Below are 20,847 nucleotides of genomic sequence, written 5' to 3' on the forward strand. Positions count from 1 at the left end.
CATTCCACGCGCAAACGCCCTTCTACTGCCTTTTAACTGTGGAGTGAGTTTAACTTCCAGTGAGTCCAAATCAGGGTTGTTAATCGATAATTAATCGTCATCGTCGATAACGTTAACCACCCGTCAACGTCATCGGAAACTCCGTTAACGATAATGTATCGTCGGATTCATCGTCATCGTCGATAATTCATCGGTGGTTATCGCGATACATTTTGCGTTACTTTCCCGTTAATTGGAGTTGAAGTTGATACGGTTAGCTTTCAATTGTTTGAAAATAAATAATTATTAAAGGACATGTTGTTGACAGTTGAAAATCAATAGTATTGAACATTTTCTATGTACAGGGGGGTTCGACGATGTGTCAAAATGGAATCTTTTTTTCAACTTTTCGGGAGTGTTTTATATTGAAGGGAAAGTTATTAGCAGTTAACAATCAATAGTTTTGGACATTTTCAATACACAAGGGGTTCGATGATGTGTCAAAATGGATTTTTTTCAACTTTTAGGGAAAGTTTATTATACTGAAGATGTTATTAATAGTTTTGGACATGTACCGTCGGTGCGTAAAAATAGAAAATTTTTCAACTTTTCGCGAACTTTTTATATTGATGGGCAGGTTGTTGGCAGTTGAAAATCGATAGTTTTGGACATTTTCAATTCACAGGAGAATCCACCAGTGCACAGTGTTTCCAAAATGGCAAAAAGGTGAAAGAAGTTCTTTGAACCACGAAAAACATTTTTTAGCTATAGTGTCTTCAGCAAAGTTTATTTATATTTTTTGCATTTAAAAAGTATTAGTTAGGTGATTAATCCCTCTAAAGCTGTGAAGCAAGTTTTTGTTTGGTCATTTAAATGAAAATAAAAAAAAAATTCTTTGGCAAAGTTGTTGAGAATATCTTTAGTATTAATTTCGCTGAAGAGACTATGTGTCTATCTGTCGATTTAATTATACGTTTGTGAAGATTTCTTTGATATACCCCACAAAATTGCTTATTTCAAAATACTTTTCCTGGTAATTTTGTAGAATTTCAAAATGTTCCAAGATTTCGTTCAACATAAGAAAATACAGAATTTTTGTAATGTTAGTTTATTTGTATCTCTTACAACTTAGAAGTTATCGAATGATTTAGTGTCCAAAAAGCAATGTTTTGGTATGGAAGCCACAACTTTCCGCAGGTATAGCTTCACCAAGACGAATCTGTAAAACAAACACTATATATACTGCAAAATAAACAAAAATAATACTACTGTACTGTAAGACCTCCTAAGGGAAATTTTTACTAAATAATAAGAACGGGTTATGAGGCTTTGTCGAGGGACTAAAGAAGATTATTTTAACCACTGCGGTTTATTAAAAAGAAAGGAAAAAAATATATTAGTCTTGGTGTTTGCGTTTCGACATCGTCTCTTCAGAACCAGAAAAAATATGTGCCGATTTAGTCAATGTCAATTCACCAAGGGGCTGATAAAAACGGATCTTCACTGTATTCAAAAACGACTAAAACTCTATTATGAGGTCGTTCATAAATTACACTACATATTTGAGGGTAAAAGAAGGAAGCATGAAGCATCTTGTTACATAGGGGAGAGAAGAAACGGAGGAGGGGGCTAAAAGCTTCCCAACTAGACATTGGAAATATGTATATTCTCCTTTTTAAAATTCAAAATCTTCTAGTTTAAATTAAAATTATAATAAAATCTGTTAATCACCACACCACTTAAATGTGTAGTATAATTTGGGAATGGTCTAATAATAGTGGTTTAGTAGTTTTTTCAATATATGTCTTTGCGTGATAAAAATTACTAATTACACAATAGCTCAAAATTTGTTTTCTACAAGGTCAAAACAATTTTGATCACCTTTTTGCCGCACTGTGCACCTGGGACTCTTCTGTGCACCAACTTATTCGAAAAATTAAAAAAAAATCCATTTTGACACATCTTCGGACCCTTCTGCGTATTTAAAATCTCCAAAATTATTGATTTTCAACTGCCATCAACTTTCCCTTCAGTATAATACACTTTCCCGAAAAGTTGAAAAAAAATTCACTTTGACGCATCATCGGACTCCGCTGTGCATAGAAAATGTCCAAAACTATTGATTTTCAACTGCCAACAACAATAGGTATTTATTTCTAAACATCTGAAAGTTAACCGCATCAACTTCAACTCCAATAAACGGGAAAGTAACGCAAAATGTATCGCGATAACCGATGAACCGACGATGACGATGAATACGACGATACAATTATCGACGATGACGATGAAGGCGACGATACATTATCGTTAACGGAGTTTTCGATGACGATACATTATCGTTAACGAGTAACGCCGATAAATTATCGCGAAAAATGTATCGTATTAACAACCCTGGTCCAAATAGTATTTTTTATCCGATTTGGCTTTTAATTTATTTTATTTGTGCATGCCATGCTTTAAAGTGCCCGGTTTCTAAAATAAAGTAGCTAGACGAATGCCTTTTGATCCCACTGTACATATGTGTAATGAAATATTCAATAATATGAGTAGTAAAGGTAGTACTATCCACTTGAACGCTACCCACTGGAAACTTGGAAACAAACCTAGCAGTTGCATTTTGCCAAACATGTGTCTCGGGCGGACGTTTGCAAGTTTCGAGGAAGGACCGAAATTTCATTTGCATAAACGCATCGCAAGTGATGTACGTGTAGGTATTGCATATATATATATAAATAACAGAAATATTTGATAGCTGAATTTAATGCAAGCATGTAAAAGATAGTAGAAAATTACAGCATTCGAATTACCAGCCTAAGTGTATTCTACTACACTTCGGTTATGTCTCTGACATTACCTACCCATCTTTTTTGTGTTATTCATAGAAGTCATACATACTTCGAAATTTAATACAAAAGTGGTGGACGTTTTTCCAACTGATCAGTGAAAATTTAAAGTTACAATAAATGTTGCTAACGTTCAAAAACTTTCCCTCCCGTTTCTGCCGAAATGTTTAAAAGGAACCTCTATACGAAAGGTAAGTGGTTGTCACGACAAAAGAAAATGAAAAAAAAAATGGATAATTGTGAACTCAGTTGACTACATACATCTAGAACACACATTCAACTTTAGCAACTTCCGCCTACGAGTGGTTTAGAGGTTGTGAATAGCAGTAACATTAGTTTTTGTGCACCGATCTTAATGAAATTTGCAATTTTTTTAGAAGTATGTACGTTAGGGCATTGCAAAAATTTTTTTTTTTGAATTCTCAAAGGCCCCCCCTCTCATATTGTGACAAATGTCAAAGTAAGCTCAGATGCCAAATTTCACATCATTTGGACAATTTTAGACCCCCGCCCACTTCGCTTGAAATTTTTTGTAATTAATACTATGGGAAAATATGGAGGAAAAATACATTAAATGCTGTAACTTTTGAAGTAGCAATCAGAAAATTACAATTTATACCTCTTTTGAAAGGAAATAATCTATGTATTTGAATGGAGATATTTTCGTTTCTAGGAAATTACGGGAAAGTGGGGTACTGGGTCATTTTGGCCCCAAAATCCCCTATTTTTAATGATTTTTCTACTCCATGATGCAAATCATACATATTTTGTAGTTTTCCAAATGTGAAAAAATCTCAGAAGTCGAACGGAACCATTTTGACCTAAATCCGAATACGAGAAGTTGGGGTTGTTGGGATTTTTCCCATTCATATTAAATGTTATCATTTTCTCATACATATATCTCTATTATTCTTCAATCAATTTTCATAAAATGTAACTTGTTGAACGTGTAAAATTCTGAGGAATAAAACAGAAATAAAAACGTTAGAGGTAAAATTCAGAAACATCAAAGTTTTTGATATTTACTCTACAAATCTCATTTCTTCATTATTTGTCCTAAGACCTCAACTTCCCCTATTTTCCAGGAATGAAACTTTGCTCATGTGATCCCTAAGCATATTTTACACTAAAAGTACTAAATTAAATAAGATTTTTTTTTATTAAATGGAGTTAATATGTGCGAATTTATGATAAAAATGTGAAATCGACGCTATATGTCAGATAATTTGATGTTCCTGAATGTTACCGGTAACGAATCTATGTTTGTTATAATCCTAAGGATTTTCCACGTTCAACAAGGTATAGCTTATGAAAATTGAGTGAAGAATAATAGAGATATATTCACAAGAAAATGATGAAGTTTAATATGAATGACATAAGGCCATTTAACCCCAACTTCTCGTATTCGGACAAAGGTCAAAAAGGCTCCGATCGATTTTTGAGATTTGTTTACATTAGAAAAACTACAAAATATGTATGATTTGCATCACGGAGCAGAAAAATCATTAAAAATAGGGGATTTTGGGGCCAAAATGACTCGGTACCCCATTTTCCCGTATTTTTAGAAACAAAAATATCTCCATTCGAATACTAAGATTATTTTTTTTTTTTCAAAAGAGGTATAAATTGTAATTTTCTGATTGCTACTTCAAAAGTCATAGCATTTAATGTATTTTTCCTCCATGTTTTCCCATAGTACCAATTTCAAAAAAATTCAAGCGAAGTGGGCGGGGGTCTAAAATTGTCCAAATGATTTTGGCATCTGAGCTTACTTTGACATTTGTCACAATATGAGAGGGGGGGCCTTCGAGAATTAAAAAAAATTTTTTTTTGCAATGCCCTAATGTACGTAGCAAATTACAAACCAAGCCTCGGAATGAAACTGTATGTCGACCTCGTCCAATAGCAAAAAAATTGACGATGGAGAAACGGAAACTAAAGTTGACGAGTACGTCGGTTGGTCGGTTGACAAATTGGTGGAATCAGCGGGCCAAGACCGTGACTAAAGAAAGTGTGCGTCGGATGAAGAGCGACATCAACAAATAGGTGCGTGGACTTTCTCGAAATAACGATGAATGATTTGTTTCAGTTATACTCACAAACAAATTTTTGTTTACCTTTGTTTCATCCTTGGAATCTAGCCTTTATGGTTGGTTACAGGGTTTAAAAATTTCCTGTACATAAACATATAGCGATGCGATAATCTGGTTACCGTAAAAGGGGGGAACATTGGTCATTTTTAAAGAGCTTTTTGAATAACTTTCTAGAAATCAAGCAGTTGCAATTGTTTGTATTTTTAAAACAAGTACCGGTACCAGCAGATTAAAAATATTCCAATTTCTGGGTGATTTATTTTATTTTATTATACAAATAAAATAATTTTACTGTAAATTTTTATTCCTTGCTGTTGGGGTAACATTGTTCAGGAGAATGATTGGATCGAAGAGAAATATCCCAGGAAAAGTTGCCTAAATTGCATACCTTCAGGATATTCCATGCACATTATTGTTACACCCCATAAAAAACAAAAACACCCACTAGAATACAGATGAATTTACCGAGCTTTTTAGGAAAATAGTCTAAATTAAATACCTAGTTGAAGTCAGAAATCTCTAATTTTCTGTGGATTGTTTGAGAAAATATGTATGGTTTCCGAAAAACAGATCAATTCAGTTCTAGAGGCTTAATTTCATGAGTATACAAGGTGTTGTGTGAACTGATCGAAAAATTATAGGGAATTTCTTTTATTTTCAATTTGATTTTTTGGTTATAAACAGTCAATTGAATGACCAAATAATCGTTGCCGATATAAGCTGAACATGTTTAAAAGCGATTTCGTTTTTTATGATGATTTTGTTATAGAGAATCATAATATCGAACAGTCACTGAAATAAGTATCATGTGATCAAAGTTACGCCGGTGATCAATGATACCCCGCTTTGCGGGATACTATACTTTTTGAGGTTAATGTTTTAATATTTGCGGATCGCAACAGGGAAGTATACTTTAATATTTCGTAGACAGCACGATCTCATTTGAAAGCATATTCATACCTAATTTGAGTATTCAAGGCAACTCTCATAATATTGCTTCGAATATATTATTCACACCTAGAAAAAATAGTGTAAATTTACGTCCCCTGACCCTGACATATACGAGCATCAAAAATGACTTAGTTTTAATTTTGATTTTAATTTTACATGACGTTTAATTTCGTAAATCATGTAATTTTACTCCACATACAGCGTTTGTTCTGAATGGTAGGAAGTGTAATTTTATGTTATTGCGCATGTAAAGTATATGTTTCATGTAAAATTAAACGGAATACGGTAATGCTCCGTCATTTCGTAAATTACGGTTTGTTGAATTGTGTCATGTTTGCAATTAAGACAACGATAAAATTCAGATTTTTTGGTGTGTTGATATCTATTCCAAATGAACCTTAGCGGTTAATGATATAATAAACATAAAAATATTTCAATGTAAAGAAATAAAACTTTAAACACTGTGCTACTTTCAACAGAGGTGAACAAATATTAGATAATAATGTTCATGGGAAAAGAAGTTCTTGGACTGAAAAAAAAAATTAGGGGAGGGTAAACTCAATTTGGATGTAGGGCGGCAATGTAGCACGCTATTAGTGTATACAGGAAATTACAGGGCTAGTTTTGTGATCCTATTGACATTAAAAATCATTCCTGATTGGACTGCGAATATATCTACTGGCCTATGAAACCAGTACATTCTAAACCGCCACACCATCACTTTCATTCCAAAACAGCTGCAAATAAGCTTTTCTAGGCCAGGTCTAGCAGTAACGAAGCCGTATATTTAGCCAAACATGGTTCTTCCAATCAAGATGATTTTTATGCTTATTAGTATAAAAATTGTAGTTTTTCTGAGTCTTACGCAAACAACGTTCCTATTGGTTAATTACGTGCCGAAGTGATCCAAGATAATGTCATTAAACTGATCTACGAGGTCGATAAAACTGATACTCTTCCTATCGTTGAGTATTCTATCGTCGATAGCAGACATGAACAGCACCTACTATATATCAGCGATCAACCGTAGAATATGTCTAACGCATCATTTTCCTGCCTATCCTAGTCAACACTTCACGGTAAATCTATCATGTTCTGAAGAAGAGAACTAAACAATCTCACGAAGAAACAACCCACGCTCTTAGAAGAAAGTTGTGTAAGACCTTATAATCCTAATAAACACTACCCGCTAGTTGGTAAGATACATTTTTAAAATAGAAAAATTGCCACTTGCTTGCAGTTGAGAAATGCTGCGTGCGATTTCTCGGCGTGCTTCCTCCTCTCCCGATGCTGCTGCTGGTGGTGGTTGTTGTTGTTGTAGTGCTGCTGGTGACGCTGCGCCGTTGTTGACATAGTCGCTTTGCTTACTTTGATGGAAGGCGGAGGGCGTCCCCAGCTTACTTAGGGAAACACAATCGGTAGCGCCAGATTGAGCAGGGCAGGCCCGGCCTGCAGCATCAGCGGTGGCGGGCCATAAACTGATCACCGGAAGCGGGGCGGTAACATCGGTAGCATCGGGTGCCCCGGGAACATCATGCTCATACCTGGCATGCCTGGAATCTGCGTGATCAGCCCGCCTGAGAGCGTGAAGCAAGTGTACAAAGCACACACACACGCGATCACACGGACGGACGAGCCGATTCGAGCAGGGCAGAGGTAGAAGAGAGCGAACGAGAACGTACGGAAGAGAGAGATACAGAGAGGGAAGAGAAAGCAAATCGGTACAGAAATTAGTACTGTTGGATGATTGGCTGAAAACGTGGCGACAAAGCAAACGAATGTGTTTTTTTTATTTGTATCAATCAATTCAATTCTAATTAAGTATAGTTTCTCATAATATCAACTGTAAATGGATTGCTTGGCATTTCATATCATTATCCTTGGGAATACTGCTTACTCTTATATACGATATAACAACGACAATGGTACGTGAAAAAAAAAAAAGAAAACTGATGATGCAATGGTTTAGAAAACCCACAGGAAGAAAACAACACTAATTAAATAGAAGAAAACGAAACTCGAATCACTCGTGGTAGTAAGGGTGAAGGAATATTCAAACGACTAATTAAAGTGAGGTTAGCTTCAAGTGAAATCACACAAAACGATTAAAATATTTACTGGCAAGGACGATTACATATAGGAGGAAAGGTGAGATCTAATTCTAAAATGTGAATAAAGTTCAAAAACATGCCATATCCGATGTAACCTAATATAAAAACCTCGTAGATAATACTGGGAATATTACAACAAGTATTTATTTAAAATATGTTTTTGTCTATTGTAAACGTGATGCTTCCGAAAACTGTGTCCGTAAAACATTTAGCGCATTGTTAACATTTCCAAATTCCACGATCGCTATGAATAATTTCAATACGAAAAATGTTTCAATACTTGCCACAAAGATACCATTTATCATTCGTTTGGGTTTCACTAGTTTTTGGGGAAATTGTGGCAAACCACAGTTTCTGGCATTTAATACTTCAGAGCAAATAAAAAAACTTATCACCGTAAACTGTTATACATACGATGTTTACCTACTCTTTATACAAGAAGCACAGCTGATTACTACTATCTTGAAGCATAACAAAATGAAGAAATATTTTCACTCGCGTGTTCTGCTTAGTTGAACTCTCCCATATTCGGTTTAGCGGAATGCGCCCGATCGACGGCGGACCAAATGTTTACTTACAAATCCTGGTTGCAGATTTCATGGCAATGAACGATTCGGTGAAACGAAACGAACTGTGGTAAATACTACTGGAATATGGCTTTCCGACAAAACTGACCAGGCTTATTCGTATAAAAACAAGAGTCCAAATGAAGACATCCGACCCGTTTGTGTTTATTGTTCAATACATTTAAATAAATTTCTTTTAAACGATTACTTGACCTAATAAATTGAAACAAGTGAGGACATCATTCAATAGAAAATTTTCTATCCTTTCCAATGGAACTGAAAGATTTGAAAATATGATCCTCTATCACCCATCGAGATTCTTAATCATGAACTAAACACCCTGTATATACAAACATCATTCTACCTTCTATTTAAGCATACGGCAGAACTTTAAACGAGCAGAGTAAACGACAGCAAGCGGTCTTTCTAGCAGACCAGTGCGTTGTCTCAAGGACAAAGAAACCCTTTTCCACGGCTCAAAGAAAGAAGGCTTGCTATTCCGCAAATTGACAGTTTTCGGTGACGTCAGAGAAATCGTTGAGATAAACAAGCGGATTTCTCGAAAGTTGTTAATTGACAATATTCGATCTCCTACGGTGGAAAAAATAGTGTGTAATGGTTTTTTGACGTAAATTACGCCATAATTACACTAGACACAGTGGATAATCAGTGCATCTGATTATTAGCGTAAATCGGGAATTTGGATGCATGCCATAGAAAACATATCCCACCGTAATTTTATGATCATAGCAAAGGTTTTGGACATCCGCATAGCTTCCTTGTGATTTACCAGGTGCCGATCATTCGTTAGCAGCAAACAATATTTGAATTTCATGTAATTGTTTTCGCCGACGATTTCTATGACGCGCTCTCGTCAAATGTTTACACTCTAACGAGCTAGCCTAGTATATGTAAGCCGTGCCCTTTTCTATATAGCTGTTCCAATGAGTCTGGTAGGCGAAAATGCGCTGCCATATGACAGTCTGCATGAGGTGGAATATTTCCCAGACAGCTTGGGCTTACGGAAGCTGCTTTTATCCAATTCCATCACCTGAGAAATTCCGTCCGAAAACTATCTGAGAACGAGTATATGGCATTTTTCACAAACACAAAGAAGTGCTAAAAATGCAAATTGCTAAAAACCCATATTTTTATATTTTTTGATATTTCGTCGACGAAAACCTTAAGAGAAAAAAAATATTTTGAATGTGATTGCATGATGGAGAACTTATCAGTAACAAAGTTTTTCTAACAATAACTCCACACATATATTTAAATTCCATGCTAAATGACAGATAAAACTGTAATATTATTAAGAATACGATTCCAAATATCAATTCAAATCAAAATGTATTTAACCTAAATCTTGCAAAATGCGATAATTGTTGAGATATTTGGAATTTTAGTTAAAAAAAATGAATTCGTGAAATTATGCCCTTTTAAAAAGTTATTTGCATTTCTCCATCATAAACTATCAGTAGTCAAATGTTTATTGTTTAAACAGGAAAAGATTATTTCTAGTGTCTTTGAATCATGGAGAAGCTATCAATAAAACTTCCTAACAAAATCTTTAATATATTTTTATAATTCACACTGTTTGCAGTTAAAAGATACAATTTTCTTATACAATAAAATTCTAAATATCATTTCAAATAAAAATGCTCCCATCCAAAGCTTTCAAAAATGTAGTCATTTTCAAGATAGTTTTAATTTTATTTCAACAATTATTATTTTATTTTATTACGATCTTGCCATAAAATATTCTTTTTGACAACAAGGCGATATTCTAAACATTTAAAAACTACATAAATACTATAAAAATATGATTCTACTGTATATAGTTTAATCACCAGACAATATGGTTGAATCATATTTTGGTTATCAAGTAGCTTTCACATATGGTTTACAATATCGCCCTGATGTCAAAGTTACAGGAAATTTTATGAGCATTTAAAAAACCTATTGTTCTTAATGGAGAAACGCGAATCACTTATGAAAAGGTCGTAATAAAACAAAATAATTGTTTTCGTTGAAACAAAATTTAAAATATGTCGAAAACAACATTTTCGAAATTTTTGGTAGGAGTATTTTGATTTGAAATAGCATTTAGTATCATATACAGTAAGAAAATTGTATTTTTGGCTGAAAATAGTATGTATAATTCATAATATGTTAAAAATGGTAAGGAAAATTTATTGAAAACTTCTGCATGTTCAAAATACACTAAAAAACACTTAGGGAGAAATATAGCATAGTGCATCTCGCATTGGCTTGCTAAGCCGAACCAAATGTTTTGATTTCATTAGTTTTCATCAGCTTAAAATGAGCTCCTTTCTTGCGGGACGTCACTCTTAACAAGGGCAAGTAGTGTCAGTTTTTGGAGCCCGCGTCAATTCGACGATAGCTTAGTCCTGTCACTAAGTTAGTGTCGGATTCCGATGAGACAAAGTCGAAACGCAAATTCCATAAATAATTTAACTAAAAAAGCTTTTTTTTCACCTCGATTTACAATGATAAACATTGAATTATTGATAATTTGTGATGGTGAAATGCGAATAACTTATAAAAGGGCAAACAAAAACAAATATGTTGTAGAGTTGTGCAAACCAGCTTTTTTTAGTTCGAGGCTCCGAACCGTTCAGTTCATTTAAATGAACCGATTCTTTCGAACAGCTCTTCAGCTCGTTTAGTTTTAGCAAAGCTATAACATGCATCGGTTCATGTTTTCTCGCTCTTTCCAAACCGATGACCTGATCAGCTCTCATTTCGGTATCGAGTATTTTCTGTCCGCTCTTTCACGATTTTCATACATATTGTAAATGAATGAAAACCCTTCTGTGCCATTGAGTCCCGGCAAAAAGCCACGTCACAAAACTTGCTGGCATCGGCAGGTTTATAACACGCGACAAATTACAGTGGGAAAAGCATGTAGCGAATGCCGAAAAAAAATAGGGATGTCCTGGTATTCGTCCATGATTCAGCACAGTACACACGGATTCTTCGGCCACTATAATAATATTGATTACGTTTAACAAGTGAATTTTCATATAAAACGAATGAAAAAATACGCGGATCTCCCATATAAAATTTCAATCGTTTTGTGGCACGTGTTATATGGTCCAATACCCTGGTTCCACCTTTGACCAGGAATGGATAAAATTCCAACATCGCAAAAATAACTGCCACCCTAATGTGCACTGCACTATAAAAATCCAAACTAATCACCGTTAGTTTTCGGCTCCCAACTTCCGATGTCGTTAGTGTCGTATCGACAGTGTGGATTAGATCGATCGAGATGTCATTGATTGTTTGTGGCGAGTTTTCTCGGCGGTGTTGAGGACTTCAGGGGCGTCAAAATTAGACGTTATTCGTAATGTTGAGAAAAAGCGTATCGATGAATATAAAATTAAACAATTCAGTTCCACCATATTAGGAATGTACTGATAGGACTTAAATAGGAACTCTTTGTTGTCCGTAACAACATGAGACACTGTGCTGAAAGTGACAGTGTGAGAGTCAAGATCCCCGTGTATATTGAAGATAATGCGGTAGACGTACAACTATATGATCTGTTTCCGGATTAATTGGACACCGCCACTTGCAAATTTATATCACAATGTGGAGAAGTTTCGCTCCATTATGAAGATTAAATGGAATTTTTTTTCCAAACATTCTGAACTAGATACCAGTGATGAAAATGCACTTGAAACACCTTATTCCTTCTTTCATGCTTCTGTCACCTGGTTCAGCCTATTCTCAGACTACTATGTATACTTATGACAATCAGTCGCCCAGGTGTATTCAATCTATACACAAAGGAAACCCCAGCGCGACAGCACATAAGGCAAAAACATATTCAGCGATTTCGGCATTTTTAGTTTAATTACTAACTGTTGTCCAAACGTTTACCGCCAGCGTTATTGCAACAGCATCACCAATGAGAGAACAGGAAACGCGGAAGAGAGATTCATGATCGTAATTCGCAAACCGAAGACACTAATAACAGCAATTAACAATCTTCAAGACAGCAATAGTTATGAAAGTGTAGATAGAACTGACAATCAAGGAAGCGGATTAAAATAAACCATAGGCGAAACTGATTAGACTGACGCGTGTGACGTTGGATGGTTCAAAATTAAGTATTCAGATTGCAGATGAGATCTCAATCTCATTTATGACCTTAGATGGACTGAAGCAGCGCGATGCACTTTCAAATTTGATGTTCAATATTGCTCTTGAAGGAGCTATCAGGAGAACTGGTGTGCAAAGGAACGGAACTATCGTCACAAGGTCGCATATGCTCCTTGGTTTTGCGGACGATATTGATGTAATTGGAATCGATCGTAGAGCAGTGGAAGAGGCCTTCGTGCCTTTTAAGAGGGAGACAGCGAGGATAGGCTTAGTCATCAACTAAGCCAAGACAACGGTCGCAGGTAAATAGAGGCAGGTCCAGTGGTGTTGATTCCGAGGAAGTGCTTGATGGTGACGTGTTTGAAGTTGTCGAAGAATCGTCGTTTATCTTGGTACACTTGTGACTTGTGACAACGATGTCTCCCGTGAGGTAAAAAGGCATCTTGCAGCTGCCAACAGGGCCTTTTACAGTCTACCCAACCAGCTGAGGTCCCGCAAGTGGCAAACGTCAACAAAAATTCGCCTTATACAAGACACCGATCCTTCCTATCGCTCTTTATGGCCACGAAGCGTGGACGTTGAGGGAGGCAGATAGGAGAGCATTCGGAGTCTTCCAGCGTAAAGTGCTGCGGACAGTACTCGGCAGGATATGTGAAAATCGAGTGTGGCGCAGACACATGAATCATGAGTTGCACCAAGTATACAAAAATGCAGATAAAATAAAGCAGACTTCAATAGGCTGGATAAGTGATACGAATGCCGGAAGAAAGGATTGCAAAGAGCAGGGAGCCAGGAAGTGGACGCCGACTTCGTGGGAGGCCTCGAACACGTTGGCTATATATGCAGTGAAGGAGGCCCTGAAATCCCTGAACGTGCAGGGGAACTGGAAAGAAGCCGCCCAAGATCTACAAAGATGGAGCTCTACGATACGCCCGGCATTGTCGAGATGACGCAGTAGACAACAAGGTACTAGGTAGGTATATAAAAGCCACACGGTTTACGCATGCCGAACGCAAAAACATACAGCTCATTTAATGTGATCTTTAAAAAGCTTATCACAAGTTCAATGTTCAAATGGGAAATCCAACATACTTTCGACTTTTTAAACAGTAAAGCTGTGGTTGAAATGAGCAGCTATAGGTGACCCTATAGCTGCTCATTTCAACCACAATGAAGTTCATAATTAAACTAAGCTCGTTTCATGTTTCACGGATGGGCACAGTAGAAACATTTCAGAAGACATCCTAAGTAACTAATAACCATTAAAACGTAGCCTTATCTTTAGATCTGCAAACAAAACAGTGTATAATGCTGGAATAATTCAAGAAATGGCGAAAGTATGCTATTACAGGGCAGGGATGGACAGCCTGTTTTCTGCATTACCACCGCTATTAACACCTTCATGCCCATATTGTTAATAAACGTTTTTCAACATCTATAACTTTTGATTTATGTGAGATTTGTTCACAAAAACAAGTCAGGCTAACAACTGTGACTATTATCTTTTATTTGAGCAACAACAGTTGTACGTGCACATGTTCGCCTGCACATCCCAACCTCATATACGTACACGGTGTGCGTACACATAGGATCGTAGCACCGGTTTTCTCTGTCTCACTCTCCTCATCACTAGCGTTAACTGTTTTTGCTTTGGTCGAATCGTTCTCGTGTACCAACCAGGTGTACATACATGGATGTTTGAACTAGAGTTTGTACATCGTTCGCTTTGGTTCGATGTTCGAGGCGAACCTGTACATCGGGATGAAGTATATTTGAGGTTGAACGCGTGCACGAAATTTTGTACACAGGTACAAACTTGTCGATGTTCATGGGAAGTCTGCACGATATGAATCTAGGGGGGGGGGGGGTCACTTGTGATGCATTTTTCAAAATGAACGAAATTAAACGCATTTTCTTTCCGTCTAAAAGAAAGTTAGAAAAATTCTCCTCAAAAACCTAGCTCTATATCCAACAAAACATCGAACGAAGAGCATAAGACGTTTGCTGAACAGACTTGTCTACGAGGATGTGCAAAGTTGATGCAAAAAACGGATTTTTTTTTATTTGATGCACATTTGTTATACATTTCTAGATTTATGTTTCTTTTAAGAAAACTAGTAAATCTCGAACAGAGGTACCTTGCCCAGTCGTTCACGGCAAGTGTGCTGCTTTTACTATCTAGGCTATATTGCATATATAATATATAAGAGGACATGCATGATGAATAAACCCAAAGCATTTAATTTCGATTATATTGGCTTTATATGTTCTTTGCAACAAACATCCGTGAAAAATGTATGCGTTATATCACCTTTATATACGTACACCCAAAACAAATTATCTGGAGCGCAAACGCGTCTGTTTTTGTCCGCTCTCAAACTGCGAGCGAAAAAATCCCAAATGATCCGTTAGTGCTCAACTAAACTCATGTTTGTTTTATACAATATCGACGTGTACATAGGTACACGCCGCACAGTGGAACCAATCCAAAAAAGTGGGACAAAACCTATTTGAGGCCTTAGAAACCGTCATTTCTTCAAAGGATATGTGTACAATATTTTTCTGAAACATTGTAATTTTTTTTTTGATTAGGCTTCAGGTAGAGATTAAAAATTAACAATTGGTTCCAATACGTGAAGGTCGATTACACGTGCCTAGATTATTTCGCGCGGAATTACCCATATTGAGTTCTCAAAAAAGTGAACTGAGAAACATTTTTAAAATGTTAGAAAATACACATTTTCTAGTTTTCGTAGTTTGCAATTCTACTGCTTTTTGAGCAGCTTTTTAGTATCTATCGACAATATTATGAAAACAAAAGTCGCAAGGATAGAACATGCTTCGCAAAACCCGTTTCAAACATATTAGAATATAAAAATCGGAAATAAATTTTAAGCATAAAAATCGGTAAAATTCGGCAAGGATGAACCTCCAGTATAAAAATCGGTTAAAAATGATTAAATCGCTCGTAGGAGCATCCGTATATCTTGTTATTCAAGATTAAAAGCCGACTAACAAAAACTACTTTATAAGAATCGGATATATTTTTCCGATTTTTTTACTGAAGGTTTTTTTATCCGACTCTTACAAAGGAAGGTTCCAGTTCGATTTTTATGCTTGAAGATTATATCCGGTTTTTATATTCTAATATATTTGAAACGGATTTTACGAAGCACCTTCTGTCCTTGCGACTTTTAATTTCGGTCGCTCATATAATAATAAAATATTAGCAAAAAGTAATAAAGAAATATCTCATTTAAGTGTTAGGTGAACATTGAAAGTAGAAAGTAAGGATACGTATTCGTGGAATTTGGAAACATGCGTGCACACTATCTTGAATGCAGATTGCAGGTTAATATTTTTTGAACTCAGTTTCGGAAAGCATCAATTAAACTGCACTGGATATCCCTTTTCTTGTACAAAACCAAAACCTTCGATTAAAAATACACACATCCTCAACCAACGGTCGCTTGCACCTTGCTACGCTCACCATAGTAGTATAGAGACACAGTAGTGAAGAGTACACTGATTAAAACTAAACTGTACAATAATAGGGTAGTAAAACTAAACGAATAAGTGTAATAATAAATATAAAACCAACTTACGTTGAGCGCACCGCGAAAGTAAGGTTGAAATGAAATCGGCAACTAACCTTGCTTTTGGGGGCAAATGTGTATGTGTGTATGAATGTGTTCGGTTCTACTTGCTAAACTTCTTCTAACATTACTCAACGGATCCAATTTATTGCATCGGTTCATATCACTCATTCCATCCGAACACCCATCATAAATATTTTTTTTCCAGGATATGATGTACCAAAATTGTTGAAAGTGTCTAAAATAGCTACCGGGGTGGGGGAGGTTCTAATTTACTAAAACACTCATATTATACAGAATAGTAAAAGAGGGCATTATACCTAGTTTCGGCTGTGGTATTTCATATTTGTGTTGACTTTTTGTTTAGTTAGAAAGGGTGAGGAGTTCGCTTTGTTTTCAATTGTAATTTTGCTGAAAGTTACCAAACATTAAGGAGAAAGAAACATCGTTTACATGTTCTAGTGGTGGTATGTGGCTACATCAGTTTGTTTGGGGGACAGGGGTGTGCAATGTTCACAGTAAATCACACAAGTGTAGGCATGCAGCTCGTATTGACGACTTCATATAAGACTACAGCTAATGATGATTATCGATTGCGATAGGTTAGCTACACAAATTACAGATAAAACTACAGCGCGTTATTGAACGACAAAATATTACACTACAGCAGTTTACTCATATCAATGCGATGCTCTCAACAATTGACACTGATAACAAACTGCCACATTTACATACATGTTAAGCGAATTGGTTTAATTCAATACTGTTAAAGAAAAGAGTTGCAATATCCATCTAAGCGCACGATTTTTCTCGAATGAGGCTATAGTTTAGTAAGGCTTGAGAGAAACACTGACAAAGTTGGACCTGTTTAGGGTTGCCCTTTATGCGGTCGTAACAAATAACTCAACGAACTGCCGGAATTTGTAAAAAAAAGGAAAAAATAAACATAAAATGTAAACACAAATGTAACTGGTACAAAGTTAGTTAAATCGAAGACAAAAACCTAAATGCATGAATATTTCCACACTTCTGCTCACAAACTAAAGAAAAAAAAATACTTCAAGCTCGAAGTTTTGAGCTGATTTAATTAAAGCTGTACACACACGAGGCGACAGGACATACGCCACAAAATATATTCACTATGAATTGTGTTCTAGCTTTTCTAACGCGGCAACAGCAACAGTGTCAGTGCGGTAAAATGTCAATTTCAAACGAAAATATACGTTTCAAGTGAAACTGCGAGTCATTCACTGTAAGCATACCACCACTATATCAGTTGACTTCTGCTGCCATCTTCGTTTGAGTCACTCAGAGTTCACTGTCAATTGAATAACAGCTTCTGGTCATTTGACGTTTTTGCCTGTTTAGTTTCTGTTGAAAACCAACCTCTCATTAGAACGGTCTCAGCTTATGGAAGTGAACCATTCCACCGAACCACATCCAAATGAATATGAATGAACACTCCCTGACAAGAGAACAACTCCGACCAAGATAATAAATACATACAGGGTAAAGGCCTTGCACAGACACTGAATGTCATATATGAGCTTTTCAATTGATGGTACACCGGTGTAGTGGAGTGCACTGGTTTTGCACTTTCTAGCAGAAGTGCAGAAAACTGGGTATGTTCTATTGCTACTTCTGCTAGAAAGTGCAAAACCAGTGCAATCCACTACACCGGTGCACTGCCATCAAAAACAGCAATAGTATGCACATCTGATACATCTTGATGAGAACTGAAGCAATGCACTAATAAAAATTTATATGGTTTGTTCAAGAATTTTCACACGTGTTGATGTACAAATATCTAAATAATGTTTTCAAAGCATTTTCATTTAAATTAATAAAACTTCACTCCAAACCCAAATGTTTAATCACATTAACGCAGTAGCACGCAGATTTTAAGCGTTTTCCTTGATTTCAATTCAATGATTTTTTTAGGATTCACCTTTCATTTTGAATTACTGTTTTGTAACAGTATTGGCATTCGAGGATTGATTGTAAACAAACTTATGCCTACACAATGAAAAAAATGTTGGTAAGAGTTTTTCGCTGTTGGCAATAAACAACCAACACATATACTCTTTATTTGAAAATACAACTTTTGTTTTAATTATTATTCTTCAATAGATTAAATGTCAAACTTTTATTTCATTTATTATTCTGGATTAGCTTCAGTTTTACTTTCAATCTAAAAGTAGGCGTAGGTTGTTTTTTGCTAAGAGCGGAACACTCTTACACTGACGCAAATCTACTTAAGAATTTCATAAGTCGCAACTTATGAAGCTACACAATTTTGATTTCATTGGACGCTTATGCATTTCATAAGTTCGCCCTATGGAATTTATAGACGTATGTAATGATGTTCATATTCGTATTATTGTGAAAATGTCATAATTTTACCATATGAAATCAGTGAAAATAGGAAACTAGGCATTTTTGGAAGCGGATTGAATTTAATGTTCTTTTTTCAAATTTGGGTTCATGAAATGTAAGTAAATATTCTTCGTAACTCATTGCTTCATATTTTACATTACTTTCATAAGAAAAGTATTGAATTTTCTTAAACTTTCAAGACTTCTTTTTCATTCATTTACAGCTTATTGGAAATATTATGAGACTTCACAAACTCATCAAAACATCAAACTAGAGATAAGTGCTCTTTATTCATGTGAATTAATTCGTTTAAATAAAATATATATATATATTATAAAATGAAAAATATGATGCTGAGTATATTTTCTCGAACTAGCGCCATATGATATTTCTATGGATTTCATAACATCTCATTTATTAAATTTATATTCAAGCATAATGATTTACATAAGCACAGTCGCATGAAAGGTATAAAGATGGCTTAAAAATTTCATTAGCATGACTTATGAAAATTCTAAGTGACTCGATGGCCATTTTTTCCTCCGAGTCATAAGTCAAACTTATGATTTTCATATGGGATACTTGTGGCGCCGAATCATAAGTGATTCTTATGGAATTCATTAGTTATTTTATCTCGGTGTACTTTTACCAATATTTTTCTCTGTGTGGGTCAAATCTCGAGTGGGTTTTCAATCAGGTGTAAGTCACCAAATGTAAACAAAGCGAGTTTTTGGTGCAAGTGTTTTAAAAAATCGCAAAAGTCCTCCTAATTTAGCTAATTATAATTGATTACTAAAGATGTTTGAAGTTATTTTTGCAAACCGATAAAACTTTCCTGTTCACACTTTTCAGAATTATTGCGGATACGCCACATTGATAACGAACCGATGTATCTGTCAAATTGACCAGCTGGTAGCTGTGCAGAAAGTGCAGATACGTAAGCGAAGTATAAAAGTTTTGCACCTAGTCGAACTTCGTTACTAAAATGTATACAAACGCGAGTGAGTATTTTGTTATCGGTTACTTCTGTACTTTCCGTACGAGTACATTTACCCGAAGCAGTACGCGTACACATGCTGGAGCTGAAACGAACTTTCGGTGTAAAAGTGTCCTGTGAAGATGTTCTCGAGGATGGGTAATACGATCACCATGCTCTGCACTTTGTTCGTAAGCTGACCTACTGTTCGCGTACCGTGCTGGAGGTCTAAATAATTATCGCTGAACTCATATGTACTACGGGAATGAGATAGGCGTGATGCCACATATCACGGGGTTGATTTTTAGTTCGCGAAATAAATGCAATGTGCGACGGAAATATTGTCGATGCCAAGTGCTCCGGTATGACGGCCCTATACCCAGAAGCGAAACTCAACGGAAGCGTTTATTGTGGAGACTGGTACCTCACGAAGCTTTCCAAAAGGATTGAAAGGAGCCTAAAATACCGCTGGGGGTTCATTCGATTGATGATTTGAACGACTTTGGAGTTGTGGTTAGTAGTGAATGTCATGGATATGTTGAAAGAGCGATGTTAACGGGTTGTTTTATACGTTTTTTTCAGATCAATCAGGCGCAGCTGGCCGTTTATTGCATGTTTCTAAAGAAATATTTTTAAATTAAAAAATATATTTTGGTCGGAGCATTGTTTTCTTTGAACTCTAAGGCCCGATTTCTTCACCCTCGCTTAACTTCTAAACCCAGTACACCAGTATATTTAAACCTGGCTTAAGCGTTAAGCGAGGGTAAAGAAATCGGCCTTAAGAGGAATAGTAGAGAGTGTTACCTGTTCAAGTGATGATGCGAATAGAATTAAAATAAAATTGTGTCTGTGATGTTATTGTTTTATTAGTTTTTCTCTATTGTATGTCTATTCATATTGAAACGAAAATATATTGTGGATAATTCACTTTAACATGGTTACTAAAAAAGAAGTACAGAAGTTTCGACGTGTGGCGATATGAAATACTTTAGTCAAGCTGTAGGCTCGACTGCGATTTTGGAGTATTTATTTCTTGGAAGGATGTGTTCCAGTTTGAAGTAGAAATGATTTGTTCATATATATCCTTGTTCAATTTAATGAGAAGAATATGTTCAAGCGTGTCCTCTGCCAATGTGGAACGATGGGGTGAAAGTATTAACGCCAAGGCACTAAACGATCTCTCTACTGTACATTGGGTGGCGGGAACGGACATCACCACAGATGC

The 20,847-nt window shown here is 35.9% G+C and overlaps 2 protein-coding genes and 1 long non-coding RNA gene across 5 annotated transcripts in view; 1 reads left to right on the forward strand and 2 right to left on the reverse strand.

Moving 5' to 3' along the window:
* LOC131678974 (protein yellow-like) overlaps positions 1–20,847 on the reverse strand; it is a 342,660-nt gene that overhangs the window by 92,588 nt on the left and 229,225 nt on the right. The window lies entirely within an intron of this gene.
* Positions 7,203–20,847, reverse strand: part of LOC131678977 (BUB3-interacting and GLEBS motif-containing protein ZNF207-like) — a 54,731-nt gene continuing 41,086 nt past the window's right edge. For 2 of the 3 annotated variants that reach the window (XM_058959479.1, XM_058959477.1), the window contains one exon: positions 7,203–7,443. In XM_058959479.1, the coding sequence (XP_058815462.1) occupies positions 7,349–7,443 (95 nt within the window). In that variant the 3' untranslated portion in view covers positions 7,203–7,348. The remainder of the gene's footprint in view (positions 7,444–20,847) is intronic. The other variant, XM_058959478.1, reaches the window with a different exon arrangement.
* LOC131678981 (uncharacterized) lies at positions 19,080–20,475 on the forward strand. Its single transcript, XR_009303780.1, has 2 exons — positions 19,080–20,135; positions 20,205–20,475. It is a non-coding gene; the product is annotated as an uncharacterized LOC131678981 (long non-coding RNA).

This window comes from Topomyia yanbarensis, chromosome 2 (genome assembly GCF_030247195.1).
Source record: "Topomyia yanbarensis strain Yona2022 chromosome 2, ASM3024719v1, whole genome shotgun sequence".
In the NCBI taxonomy this organism is placed as follows: domain Eukaryota; kingdom Metazoa; phylum Arthropoda; class Insecta; order Diptera; family Culicidae; genus Topomyia; species Topomyia yanbarensis.